This window comes from Schistocerca cancellata, chromosome 2 (genome assembly GCF_023864275.1).
Source record: "Schistocerca cancellata isolate TAMUIC-IGC-003103 chromosome 2, iqSchCanc2.1, whole genome shotgun sequence".
Lineage (NCBI taxonomy): Eukaryota > Metazoa > Arthropoda > Insecta > Orthoptera > Acrididae > Schistocerca > Schistocerca cancellata.
In genome coordinates, this window is record NC_064627.1 from 860,336,853 (window position 1) to 860,350,627 (window position 13,775).

The 13,775-nt window shown below is 34.2% G+C and overlaps 1 protein-coding gene across 9 annotated transcripts in view; it reads right to left on the minus strand.

Annotated features, from left to right (window-relative positions):
* Nucleotides 1–13,775, minus strand: part of LOC126162801 (broad-complex core protein isoforms 1/2/3/4/5-like) — a 538,471-nt gene that overhangs the window by 278,333 nt on the left and 246,363 nt on the right. Inside the window, exon 6 of one of the 9 annotated variants that reach the window (XM_049919531.1) lies at nucleotides 5,119–12,685. The exons of the other annotated variants lie outside the window; for them this stretch is intronic. Within the exon in view, the coding sequence (XP_049775488.1) occupies nucleotides 12,423–12,685 (263 nt within the window). The 3' untranslated portion in view covers nucleotides 5,119–12,422. Of the gene's footprint in view, nucleotides 1–5,118; nucleotides 12,686–13,775 lie in introns of those variants that run through there. 9 annotated transcript variants of the gene reach the window in all.

The window sequence follows — 13,775 nt, forward strand, 5'->3', positions numbered from 1 at the left end:
ATGAAATAGATATACTATGCCTGTCTGAGCATCACATTGTTACTGATATGGATAAGGTAAATGTAAGTGGTTATAAGCTCTCTGCACATGTAATGAGAGAAAATATGGAGAAAGGAGGAGTTGCCATATATGTCAAAAGTTATCACTGTGCAAAAAGTATAGAAACAAAAAAGTTTTGTGTAGAGAAACATATAGAAGCATGTGCCTGTGAGCTTAAATTAAATAAAGGCACATTTATAATTGTAACTGTATATAGGTCCCCATCAGGAAATTTTCATCTATTTCTGAAAAATTTGGACTCCTTGTTGTGCTATCTGTCAGACAGGGGGAAGCAAATTATTATTTGTGGGGACTTCAATGTAGATTCTCTGAAAGAGGGTAATAGGAAAAATGACCTTGAAGTATTACTCGGTTCTTTCAATTTGACACCCGTTATTGATTTTCCTACTCGGGTGGTAAAGGATAGCAGCTCACTGATGGATAACTTCTTTGTAGACCAAGATAAGTTTAACCAGATAAATGCTCAGCCTGTTGAGAATGGTCTTTCTGATCATGGTGCACAGCTGGTTACAATATATGACATAGCTCCATTCAGCAATACTAAACAGTCCTCCAAAGTAGTACGTTCAGTCAACGATTTAACAATTGCAAATTTCAGGGAAAGCCTACAGCAGTTAGACTGGGATGAAGTGTACCGTGAACCTGATGCCAATTTAAAATATAATTTATTTCATGACATTTTTGTAAATGCATTTGAAAACTGCTTCCCCAAGAAAATAGTTAAATATACTCGTAAGAAACCTTGTAACAAACCATGGCTTACTAAGGGTATAAAAATATCTTGTAACCGGAAAAGGGAAATGTATCTGACAGCAAGAAAGAGTAGTGACCCAGAAACTATCAAAAATTATAAAAACTACTGTGTTATATTAAGAAAAGTTATTAAAAAATCCAGAAGTATGTGTATCATGTCTGAAATCAGCAACTCTGATAATAAAATTAAAACAATTTGGAATATTATTAAAAGAGAAACAGGTCAACCAAGAGCAGAGGAAGACAGCATTACCATCAAATTGAATGAAAACTTTACGAACAAAAAGTCAGAAGTTGAAAATATTTTTAATAATCATTTTCTAAATGTTGTGGATATAGTAGGATCCAGGTGTTCATTAGAAGATGCTAGGCTGTTAATGGAAGAGGCCATACCTATGCAATTTGATACAATTGAAATCTCACCCACTTCTCCCTCTGAAATTAAGAAAATAATAAACTTGCTTAAAAGCAAAAACTCACATGGAATTGATGGCATTTCCAGCAAAATACTAAAAGCTTGTTCTCAACAGATAAGTAAGATTCTCAGCCACCTGTGTAATAGCTCTCTGGAACAGGGCATTTTCCCTGATAGACTGAAATATGCTATTGTTATACCTTTGCATAAAAAGGGGGATAGATCTGATGTCAACAATTACCGCCCAATCTCCCTTCTAACAGCTTTATCCAAAATTTTTGAGAAAGTAATGTATTCAAGAGTAGCTTCACATATCTGTAAAAATGAAGTACTAACAAAATGTCAGTTTGGTTTCCAGAAAGGTTTTTCAACAGAAAATGCCATATATGCTTTCACCAGTCAAATTTTGAATGATCTGAATAACCGAAAACCACCCATTGGGATTTTTTGTGATCTCTCAAAGGCTTTTGATTGTGTAAATCATGAAATTCTGCTAGACAAGCTCAAGTATTGTGGCATGAGTGGGACAGTGCACAAATGGTTTAATTCGTACCTAACTGGAAGAGTGCAGAAAGTTGAAATAAGTGGTTCTCGTAACATGCAAAGATCAGCACATTCCTCAAACTGGGGAACTATCAAGAATGGGGTTCCACAAGGGTCAGTCTTGGGTCCTTTGTTGTTCTTATTATATATTAATGACTTGCCATTCTATATTCATGAAGAGGCAAAGTTAGTTCTCTTTGCTGATGATACAAGTATAGTAATCACACCTGAGAAACAAGAATTATCTGATGAAATTGTCAATACTGTCTTTCAGAAAATTACTAAGTGGTTCCTTGTAAACGGACTCTCACTGAATTTTGATAAGACACAGTACATACAGTTCCGTACAGTGAATGGTATGACGCCATTAATAAATATAGACCTTAATCAGAAGCATATAGCTAAGGTAGAATATTCCAAATTTTTAGGTATGTCCATTGATGAGAGATTAAATTGGAAGAAACACATTGATGATCTGCTGAAACGTTTGAGTTCAGCTACTTATGCAATAAGGGTCATTGCAAATTTTGGTGATAAACATCTTAGTAAATTAGCTTACTACGCCTATTTTCACTCATTGCTTTCATATGGCATCATATTTTGGGGTAATTCATCACTGAGGAATAAAGTATTTATTGCACAAAAGCGTGTAATCAGAATAATAGCTGGAGTCCACCCAAGATCATCCTGCAGACATTTATTTAAGGATCTAGGGATATTCACAGTAGCTTCTCAGTATATATACTCTCTTATGAAATTTGTTATCAACAACCAAACCCAATTCAAAAGTAATAGCAGTGTGCATAACTACAATACTAGGAGAAAGGACGATCTTCACTATTCAAGATTAAATCTAACTTTGGCACAGAAAGGGGTGAATTATACTAAAGTCTTTGGTCACTTACCAAATAGTATCAAAAGTCTGACAGATAACCAACAAGTATTTAAGAAGAAATTAAAAGAATTTCTGAATGACAACTCCTTCTACTCCATAGAGGAATTTTTAGATATAAATTAAGAAAAAAAATTATTAAAAAAATAATAAAAAATAAAAAAATAAATAAATAAAAATAAAAAAACACACAAAAAAATAAAGTTGTTATATTAACTTAAGTATGTTGTTAAATTAACCTAATTATGTCATGTATTGGAAAATTCGACTCGTTCCACATCATTACGAAATATCGTATTCATGATCCATGGAACTAGTATTAATCTAATCTAATCTAATCTAATCTAATCTAATCAGCACATATGCAACGCCGTGCAACTCTGATATAGGTATGTAAGTATCAATAGAGATTTGTGGGGCATTCTTGTCTTTCCGACATGTACATTGTAAATGTGGAAATGTGAACTATGGTGACATTATTAGCAAATGTGAAAAAGGATCACTGTGCTGTTATTCTTTTCTTGGCTGCCGAAGGACAATCATTGGTAGACATCCACTGGGAAATGAAGAGTGTGTATGGGGCAGCATGTCTGTCAAAAACCACCGCTATAGGAAACTGTGACAAGGGGAGCTCCTCTTTCATGATAACGCATGTCCCCATACTGCAAATGTGATAATGAAGAAGTTACATCAACTCAAGTGGGGGACATATGAGCACCCACCCTAGGGTCCTGATCTCTCCCCATGTGATTATCATGACTTCAGTTGTTTAAAAAAGGCTTTGAAGGGCCAACAATTCTGTTGGATGAGGATGTGCAGCTGGAAGAGACAGACTTCTGCACACAGCAGGACATGGCGTTTTCTATCAAAAGGATATCTTCAACCTGGTGCACCAGTGAAATGATTGCCTGATTCTGGTCTGTATGGCCTTTGAACACAAACTTTTTGATCACCCCTCACACAAAAATCTTTTGTGAGCAGTTGGTAATTTGAATTATCCATAGTAGTTTGCCAGATTAATATTTAAAAGGTTGGTCATGGAAAAAATACGTGGGAGAAACATGCGATCAATAAGGGACCTGGGATGATTAAATAAGAATTGCTATATTACGAGAAATCCCGAAAATATGGAAGAGCTGGTCACCCTGCCTTAGACCTTAGTATGTGACAATTTTCAACGTGATATGTATTCCCATTCCTGAGAGAAAGGGATGTTAACAGACGGACAGACAGAGAGTCGGATAAAAAATGACAAACTTATTTTTTTAGTGTGTTATAATTACAAATTAACGATTTTCAGATTTTTTCCTTTAACTGTACTGTGAAACTTTGTTTCTTGCCAAATATAATGAATCCAGATCAATGGGAAGTCCCATTCAGGTTTTGATGTCTGAGTTTGCAGGTATCAAAATATGTGAGAGCAATGGCCATATCTTTTGATTTCACTGACTTAGAAGCTCCAATTTTTTCCACCCCCAAGGGACCACTGACATTAGTAAGTGGCATGAATTTCAGCTTGGTACATCCATCTGTTCCTGAGAAAAAGGGTTTCAGTAGTTGAACAGACAGAATGATGGATGGACGAGAAAGTGATCATACTAGGGTTCCTCTTGCCATCTGGGGTATGGAACCCTAAAAATGGGAATGTAGAAATTAAATTAAAATGTGGGATTGTAATCGTAAACACAGAAGAAAAGAACAAAATAAAAATGCTGAAAATAGGCAGGTAATCTTTGTGGAGACTAACCAATGTGTAAAATAAGATGAAGAAGACTGTGCTTGGCAGCATTTTTAAATTTACAAATGGTGTTGAATATTGGATTTTAGAAATTTCTTCAGAAAGTAATACAATCCTATTTCCACATCTTCTGAAGAAGAAATGCCTTCATACTGTACCATGGTCAATATGTTTTGCTTTTATACTTTCTGCTTAATTGGGTAAATTTCAGCTTGATATGTCTTGCTGAAACATGCAAGGGGAGACAATCATATGTTTCAAACAAAGTGGCAGGCAGTTCTAGACACAATCATACATTTCAAACATAGTGGCAGGCGCTTCCTGGAAAGTGTATTAAACATACAGGCTTACATTCTTTCTTGCCTTCACTTATTATTCTCCTCTCTTCTTTTTTTCTCCCACTCTTGATATTTACTTCTGATATTTCTCATTTTCCATTCCATATATCCAGTAAACAAAGATAAAAAATATGTTGACAACAGGAATACAATCAATGAAATCAATTAACATAGATAAAGAATTACAAATTATTGGATTGCACAATGATGGAAAATAAACAGAAGTAGCTCAAAACGTGCCTAGAAAGAAGGATCTCACCAGATTATAGGGTTGATATTAAAGTGAGTAAATAACAATGAAGGCTCACCATTATCTCCAAATCAATTTAGTTTATTAATTTCATAAATATGTAAATAACAATTGAAACAAACATTTTTCGAAAAAGTAGTATTAGTTCAGAAATATATTTATGCATTACAAAAACAGTATTTACATTAGACACAAAATATCCTGCTACCAACAAACAAACTTTCAAACTGTCATTCATAATATCGAACATGTCACCAAATACAGGAGGCATACAACTGTTCAACAGATATAAAATGAATAGAAAGGTATTCAATAAACGTGCTTTACATCAAGCACAATGTTAGTTTCAATAGAAAGAGATTCGAAATGAACACATGAACACAAGGCATGGTAACATTACTGCCCACTACATGAAAAAAGTAAGTTTTCACAACAAAGCAATAAAGTAATTGTACATTCACAATCTAATTTTCATAAGTACATGAATTTCCTCCTAATATAGCAATAATCAACTACTTTCCTGAAGCTGTATTGCATTTACAATGTCTTTTCCCATTTTTATGATCAGCAACTGATAACAACTCCAAAATGTTCAATTGTAAGGAAAAACAAGAGTTATTGTTAACAGGCATATTATTGCAATCAGACAAATGCAGCATTACTCACTCACTATGTTGAAACAGCAAGCATAAACTACTGTGAGGACTATTAAGTAACAATTCAGGAAATAAAAAATAAATAAAAATATAAATTACTAACTTGGTCAAAACTATATGAATTGTTATTTTAACAAGAATGTACATAGCAAATAGAAAGGAAATGCAATATCATGTCAGCTACACAATTTTAAATAATTTGTAAAATGAAGAGCAGGAAAATGGTTTCACTTTTTCTCTGAACTCTCTTATTTGTCAAGAAATCTTCTCAGAGTGTTAAACTAAGCCATCAACCCCCTCCCCCCCCCCCCCCTTTTTTTTTGAAAGCCGCTAAGAGTTAATTTTTAGGGATGCACTTAAATAGCATCTACTGATACTATTATGATTGTTCTTATATCAGAGCACTGATATGATTTAAGTATAAGCTGTACAATTTCAATCCAAGGGTCTCTGTTAACAGAAAAATATTCACATATCCTAAGATATATGAAAATGATTAGCTGCACCACAGCATTGTCACTATGAGTTTTAATATGAAATTGTGTGAAAAACGGATTTTATAATACTACCATCATTCATACAACATACACAAATTTACTGCACACATTTTCTCACCTTGTAGTTTGAGCCCGTGTCCATTATCGGGTAATAATTCCAATTACATCATTGTGACTGCACTATGATTATATATTTTAAAAAAAAAAAAAACCAAGACAAAAGAGATGTATGATATTCTCATAACAGAAGCTGTTTACATGAAAGTACTAGAAATTACAGAGACAGGAGGGTTTGCCATAATTTACCTTCAGGAGGTGGAATACAAATACAACCTACAACTAATAGCTGTTTCCTCCAGGAGGAAAGAAGGGTGGATCAGGCAAGGTTACAAGGGAATGGCAGGTCAGTCAGACCACAGGATAAGAAGGGACTGGTTAGGAGGACGAGGAGAAACAAATATCATCATTTTCCCTTATCCCACAACAGGTGGGTTCCCTGTTATCCTGTAATCTGAACGACCAGCTGTTCCTTTGTAACCCACCCCTGACCTATCCCTAATAGTTCTGAAAGCTGGGTTAAGTGTCTGCACTCCTAAACATATCTGCTAACTGTACTGGAATACCAAGTCCTGAAGGTAAGCAGTGGCCAACGAGTCTGTATCCTTGTAATTTTTATAGTCTTCTCAAGATAATTTTCCTTTTGATACAGTATGACAAATTATTCAAGTTCATGTATAAGCTTATGTCTGTACATATCTAGCCAATAACAATGCGCTATAGCTTTTAGTTTAATGTTTCTATATGCTAAAGATATATTTTGTAACTGACAAACCGGTTGCATACTTCATGTTACACTAGTAAATTCAGTAGAATAAATGCATAAATACGTAAACAACACAGGAAAGATCTGGCAAAGAAGCACTTGCACAATAAATGAAGATTAGAGTTTAATGTCTTATTGAAGAGATGGAGTCAAGCATATGGTTGGTTTGAACATTGTAGGTGGTATGCTACTGCATTCTGCCAACCTTTGAACTGACTGACATTACCAGTTATAGAGACACTGGTACCATAACAAGGGCTCCCAGCCATAGTGCAATGGGGCTTTTTTCACATCAACACATTACTGCTAGAGATGAAAGAAGTGATTTGTGTGTGGGGAAAAAAATTGAAAAAGACATTATTAAGTACAGCAAAATCAGAATTTTATGTTTCTTTAAGTTATCTCACACATGGAAAGGACATTCACAATAATATTTTTGTAATGAACTACAGCCTGATTTACCTTCATCAATTTACAGAAACAGTGTAAAACCAAAACCACGATGGCTGGAAGGGGACTTGAAGTCCACTCCTCCAAAATGTGATTCCAGCACACTAACCACTGCATCACTTTGCTCAGTGTACAATGCACAAATGTGGCAGAAAGTATAATGTATGTTTCATGTGAGAGTAACATATATTAAGTGAAAAAGCAATTTGACCATCACTTCTTTTTGTTGTTTGGTGTGAGAGAGCAAACTGATTATGCAGTTACAACAATACAATGGTAGATAAAAGTATACATTGCAGGAATACACAAAGACTCATCTTACAGTATTTACTAATGCTCCAACTTTCACCAACTAGAAAACAAAATTTCCATGTGTATCAAAAGTGAAATTTCATCAACAGCATTAGAATAAAAGACATCACAACAACTTACGTATTCAAGTTTAGATTACAATCATAGTACAGTCACAACTGTTCTACGAATGGTTGCCTGAGAGTGAGTTGATGCTTAAAAACAAAGAAACAATAGACTGCAGTAATAAAATGCTCATTTCATGTTTTTATTCAAATGAACGATATAATTTAGATAACCCTATTCCAGTAAAAGACTTAACTTGGACATTTCAAGAATGTGTAACAGTAACAACACACTTTTACCATAAAACATTCTAATCCCCAGTTTTTATTGTACAGTGCTGGATTCCACTGCCTGGCATGGCAGTTATCACCTTGAAAATTATATCATTTTAAGTCTTTCTCTAAGAACCTTTTAAATATGTGCAATACAATATGTCAGCTGAGTTATAAAATACTTCCAAGTGAAAGACAAACTCTCCCACATCCAATCTGTCAAAAGTAACATACTTGGTTGTTTGACGTAACTAGTGAATTAACTTGAGTTTCAGAAAATAAAAGATGTGTGGATTTTCCGTTGTCTCATTATCAGTGTCAATATGTAAATACAGTTTCTCATGAGCTCTCCCACTGAAAATGGAACAGCAATGTTTTCAGTCTTGTTTATATGCCTGTCAACCGATCACCCCAACAATAAAGTGGCTTGTTTGCTTTACTCCTCCTATTATGTATCATTATTTGCACTGTTGCATACAACCAGATTGAAGCAGTAAGTTTCAAAATAAAAGTTGCTTTACCAGAATTTTGCAACATAACAGACATGAACAAGTTTGGATAGTAGAGAGAAAATTAGAATTACTCAGAAACAGAAGGCAGATCTGGTAAAACAAAATAGAAATTTAAAACATAATCCTCTTGATAAAATTCAGGTACCACATGTTTGTTTTAGTAAACACAAAAAGTACTAATTATTCTCATGTCTGTAACACTTCTATACAGTTTACCTGTCCCTATTGTTTACAGCCCCATAACCACAAAGGTGTTTACATTTCCACAGCTACCATCAGCTAACTCTACTTTGCACTTTATAAAATTACATTTATTCTTAAGATACTGTTAGATTGAAACAACACGTTTTAATTAAGTACTAGAGGTTTGTAAAATTTCTGTACCACACTCCTAATTCACCTTGGAAATCACTGGAACACAAGTTAACTCCTGTTGCCACATTTTAAATTTTTCCAAACTTACTTCTTTCTTTGTTCATCAATGAATGTATCTTAGTTCTAGATTTATTTTCAGTTGTACACTGTTATTGTTTTCATTGTATAACCTATTACGACAACAACTCATATTGATAAAAAAAGCAAATATCACAGCATGTTAGTTTGGTAACACCAATCCTCATAGCGTAACTGTTTATTGTGCATACATTCATGGAAAAAATGACACTGAAGGTATGATGGTTCTGCATTTACTTTTCTTGACTCATTTAGATTTGATAAAATTTTACAACCTGAAAAACTTAATGATATGAGCTGTTCCTACAAGGTATTTCTCTATATGTGTCTGTAATATGTCAGATGAATCCCAACCATCACACTAAAATCGAACACTGACGTATTTTCACAGCACCTCCACTGTTTTCATTGGACTTTTTGTTTTATATATGGCCTGGAGTACATTCAATAAATATATTTCTGGTCTGTTTAATGACAACAAACAAAATTATTGAAATTTTTCTTTTGTGGTTTCAAAAACAATGATATGTATTTTTTTTCTGTGTGCAATTTACACACACTAAAAGTGAAAAAATTTGTCATGAGATTAATCTTCAAAAATGCTGTTGATTCTGGACAGTTTTACTACTTTGCCTTCCTGTAACTTTAGGACACCATCACAAGCTAACATTTTAAGTGTGAAAGCTACTTTCATACAGCCACTCTACACAGTAATTTATCCTCAAACATTTCCATAGGTAATGCTAGCTTCCCTATAAAAAAACTAATTACTTCTGTTAACTGGCTATTCCAGTACAAAATGTAGAGGCCAAACTTTGGTGTTGCCTAGCATGAAAGAGAAAGTACGAGTAAAAAATGTGTAACTGACACAGGTCTTGTGACCAAATCATATAAACATAATTTTCATCCATAATTAGATTTTTTAAAGAAGTAATCACTAGCTACATCAATTTTTGTAGTAATGCCAGTTATCATCATGTCCATATTGCTGAAATCATTGTGATAATGACCACCATCATCATTAACCAAAGACAATGTGTTGCTGCTGCAGGCGTTCATCTGTGTTTCTTTGCCATCTGCAACCTGTGGTTGTAGCTTTTACAATTCATTCCACTGATCACACTCTGCAATATTGATGTTCTGTGCCTATCCCATGATTTTTTTCTTAGTGGTATTCTTTAAAAAATTATTGTGTTGAATTAGATGCCCAATCAATTTGATTTTTCTATTTTGTATTATGTTAAATCAGTGACCTTTTTTCATTGACTTATTTTTACAGTGTCTCAGAGGTCATTTTACTACAGTTCTCCACATCTACACCCCAGTGCTTCTAATTTGTTCTCTTACTGTTTCCCTGGAGTCTTGGGATTCACTGCATAACTTAAAACACTAACTGAAAAAAAATTGCTGTGTTGACACTGAGTTGGTAATATTCTTTTTCATTAATTTATGTAGCAGATAGATAACCTTTTTGGGAGTACTGACGGTTATCTTAATATTGTGAACTGAACTGTTTACCAGAGGCATAAGAGGAGATATTAGTATTTAAAGTCCACAAAATAATGACATGACAACATACTTCAAGGAGAATAAAAGAATGGAATATCCCAATGTATTATACTCTACATGGGCACTCTCTGGAAAAGGCGAAAATTTAGTGTAGTAAGGTGTTTTTCTTTCAAGAAAATGATTTAAAAGTCGGTATTGCTCAGGATTTTAAAAGGTTTAGATATGGAAGTTTCATATGGCTACTTACAAGTCATCATTCATCTTCCAAAATATTAAAAATACTCCATACCCCCAGAGATTGTGCTCACTGAAAGTTATATTAGCAGTTTACCTAAGGTGAGAGATACTGGTTGTGGTTATTGACACATTTGGTGTAATTTCTGTGACTGCAGTATTTATTTATACCTCAAGATTTCACCTACGTAGCTGTGTCAATGTACACATTAATCTTAAGAGTTATCCATATTGTGTTTCCTAAGATGAAACAGCATGAAAAGTACCAGCCAATAAAATCTGATAGGTTTTCAAAACAACGAAATGAAAAAAATTGCCAAAAGATATTTTTTAAGAGAAGCTCAAATACTACGGTATCAAGAATCTTGCTGGCAACTGATTTTCATCTTATCGAACTAAAAGAATCAAGAAAGTTTAATTAAGAAACCCAGGGGGGGGGATCCACATTGAAACATCATCTTCAAAAATGGGAATAATCACTACAGGTGTACAACTAGAAACAACACTGAATCCGCTATTGTTCTTGTTATATTAAGTAATCTTATATCGTGTATGCAATAAGCATATCATGCAAGGATTAAAAACTTGACAATGTAAATAATATTTTCTTGAAGATTAATAACTAGTTCTCTGCAAATGGACTGTTGCTGAACTTAGACAGAACACAATACAACCAATTCAGTACTGCAGGAGGCCTGATAACACGAGGGTAAACAAATAAAACAATATTTTAAATTCTTACATATTTACGTTAATAAGAATCTGGAATGGAAGTCACATGATACATATCGTCTTAAACCTCTCGGCTCTGTCACTTCTGGTTTATGGATAATATCAGATTTTGGAGAGGAAATAGTCAAATAGTTGGCTTAATTTTCCTATTTTCACTGTTTTATTTTATAACTTGTCATCAAGGAAGAAAATGTTTGTTACACACAAGTTTGTAACAAGTGTGGTGTCCACTCTAGAAGCTCCTGTAGACAGTTCTTTAAACAGTTGGGTGTACTAATAACTCTCACTGTGCATTTACTCCCTTATGGCATTTGTTGTCAATAATAAATCACAGGCTGATAACAACAGTAACATTCATAAATATATTACAAGAAGAAATTATTTACACTATCTTTCACTCAACCTTAGTGTGGCACAGAAAGGAGAGAGTTATTCATTCATAAAAATCTTAGAGTACCTACCCAGTGAGGCCATAGATACTAAAATTAACTTCAGATAACACTTTCATGATGACTCCTATTCCATAGAAGAATATGTGTGTGTGTGTGTGTGTGTGTGTGTGTGTGTGTGTGTGTGTGAGAGAGAGAGAGAGAGAGAGAGAGAGAGAGAGAGAGAGAGAGTCACATAAATGGGCCACAAATTTCCATTTTTTCATCGAGAAAATGTACGATAATTATAAAACTGACTTGTTTCAATCACAGCGAGAGGTCGCTATTATGATTCATGTAACATGCAAATAATGAAACTAAATTACACAATAAAAATGTTCAAACTATTTTAACCTAGAATATATTCACGAAAATGATGCAGAAAAGCTACATACACTATACATTTTGTAAAACACAATATGTTGTATATTTTTTGCAACTAATTATTACACCCACATTCTCATGTATTTATCCACATTTATCTAACCAACACAGATATACTGCCTAGTGTCACTGCCTGCCAGTCCACTCTGATCCACTAGTGTTTGGTTCTGGTTGCAAAACAACATGGTGCACTGTTACCATATGCTGTTTGACGTAAGACGTTCGACAAAGTACCACTTGGCATATGGGGCACCGAGTCTTTCCTTCATGCACAGGCATATGCTTGCAAAAAGATTCATAATTTCTGAATGTTTTTCCACAAGTCTGGCAACAGTGAACCTCTCTTGGGGCAGAATTGCGGTTGACATGTGCACACTTCAGCAACATATCTACAACAGAAAAATAAATAATTTTTTCTTTCTTTGGAAAGATATCCCTAGGTCTTTCTCATGTGTGTGCAGCAACTGCCAAGTTCACGAGACAATGAGGGATCACTTACACAGATCCTGTAGCACCAATGATCATTATTATACAAATTAAGATTCTTGAGTTTTCAGTGACACTTAAGTACCAAAAGACTTTGATAGAAACCCACATTAAAAAAATCATCAATTTTCATAATACCTCAAGCAGGCAATACAATAGTGAAACATACAGTATATTTGCAAAAGTTGAATCTTAACCTCCATATATCCATATGGAGAATAAAACAAGCAAAGATGAACATATGAAGAAGAAAAATAAAACAGATTTTTCCTAACAGTTGTAATGATACGACCAACACACCCCGTAATACAAGAGTACCCTCGACTGCACTTTTAGAGTAGCCTCCACCTTACCACGGAAAAATTAAAAGACGAGAGAGAGCGAAACACTTCTCTTCTGAATGACATCAGAGAGACTATAGGCTACAGCTGGTTTGCTCTGTATTTTTAAACATAAAGAATAGTACCAGTATACAGTCGTTATGCACGAGATGATACAATATTAGTTTTGATAATATGTGATTAGACATCTCAAAAGTATGGTAAAGGTCTTCACTGTGCTCCTAAAATCTTACAGATGCTTTAAGGCTCAACTTTAATCTAAATCTGAAATAACTAAAAACAAAGAGAGAATTTATGAGTACACTTCTGCAATTCCTACAGGGCATATTTCAAAACATTTTGCCCGAAAGAAAACCACAGGATAGCATATGCCACTAACCATACCGAACATAAAAGAGTACTTGAGTAGACAACAAAAAATAATAATACAGTCACACTGGGCAATACTGGGCAAGTGTAGGGGCTGTGAATGTAAAGGAAATTAAGTTAACAAATAAAATCAACATGCTATAAACCAACGTGTAGTTGATAAAGATGGCAATATTTGTGCTAGGATGAATTTAACAATCCCGTAACAGGATGACATTAAAAAACATATATTTTCCACGTTTACGGATCCAATAATGAAAATATTGGTACTGATAACAAAGCC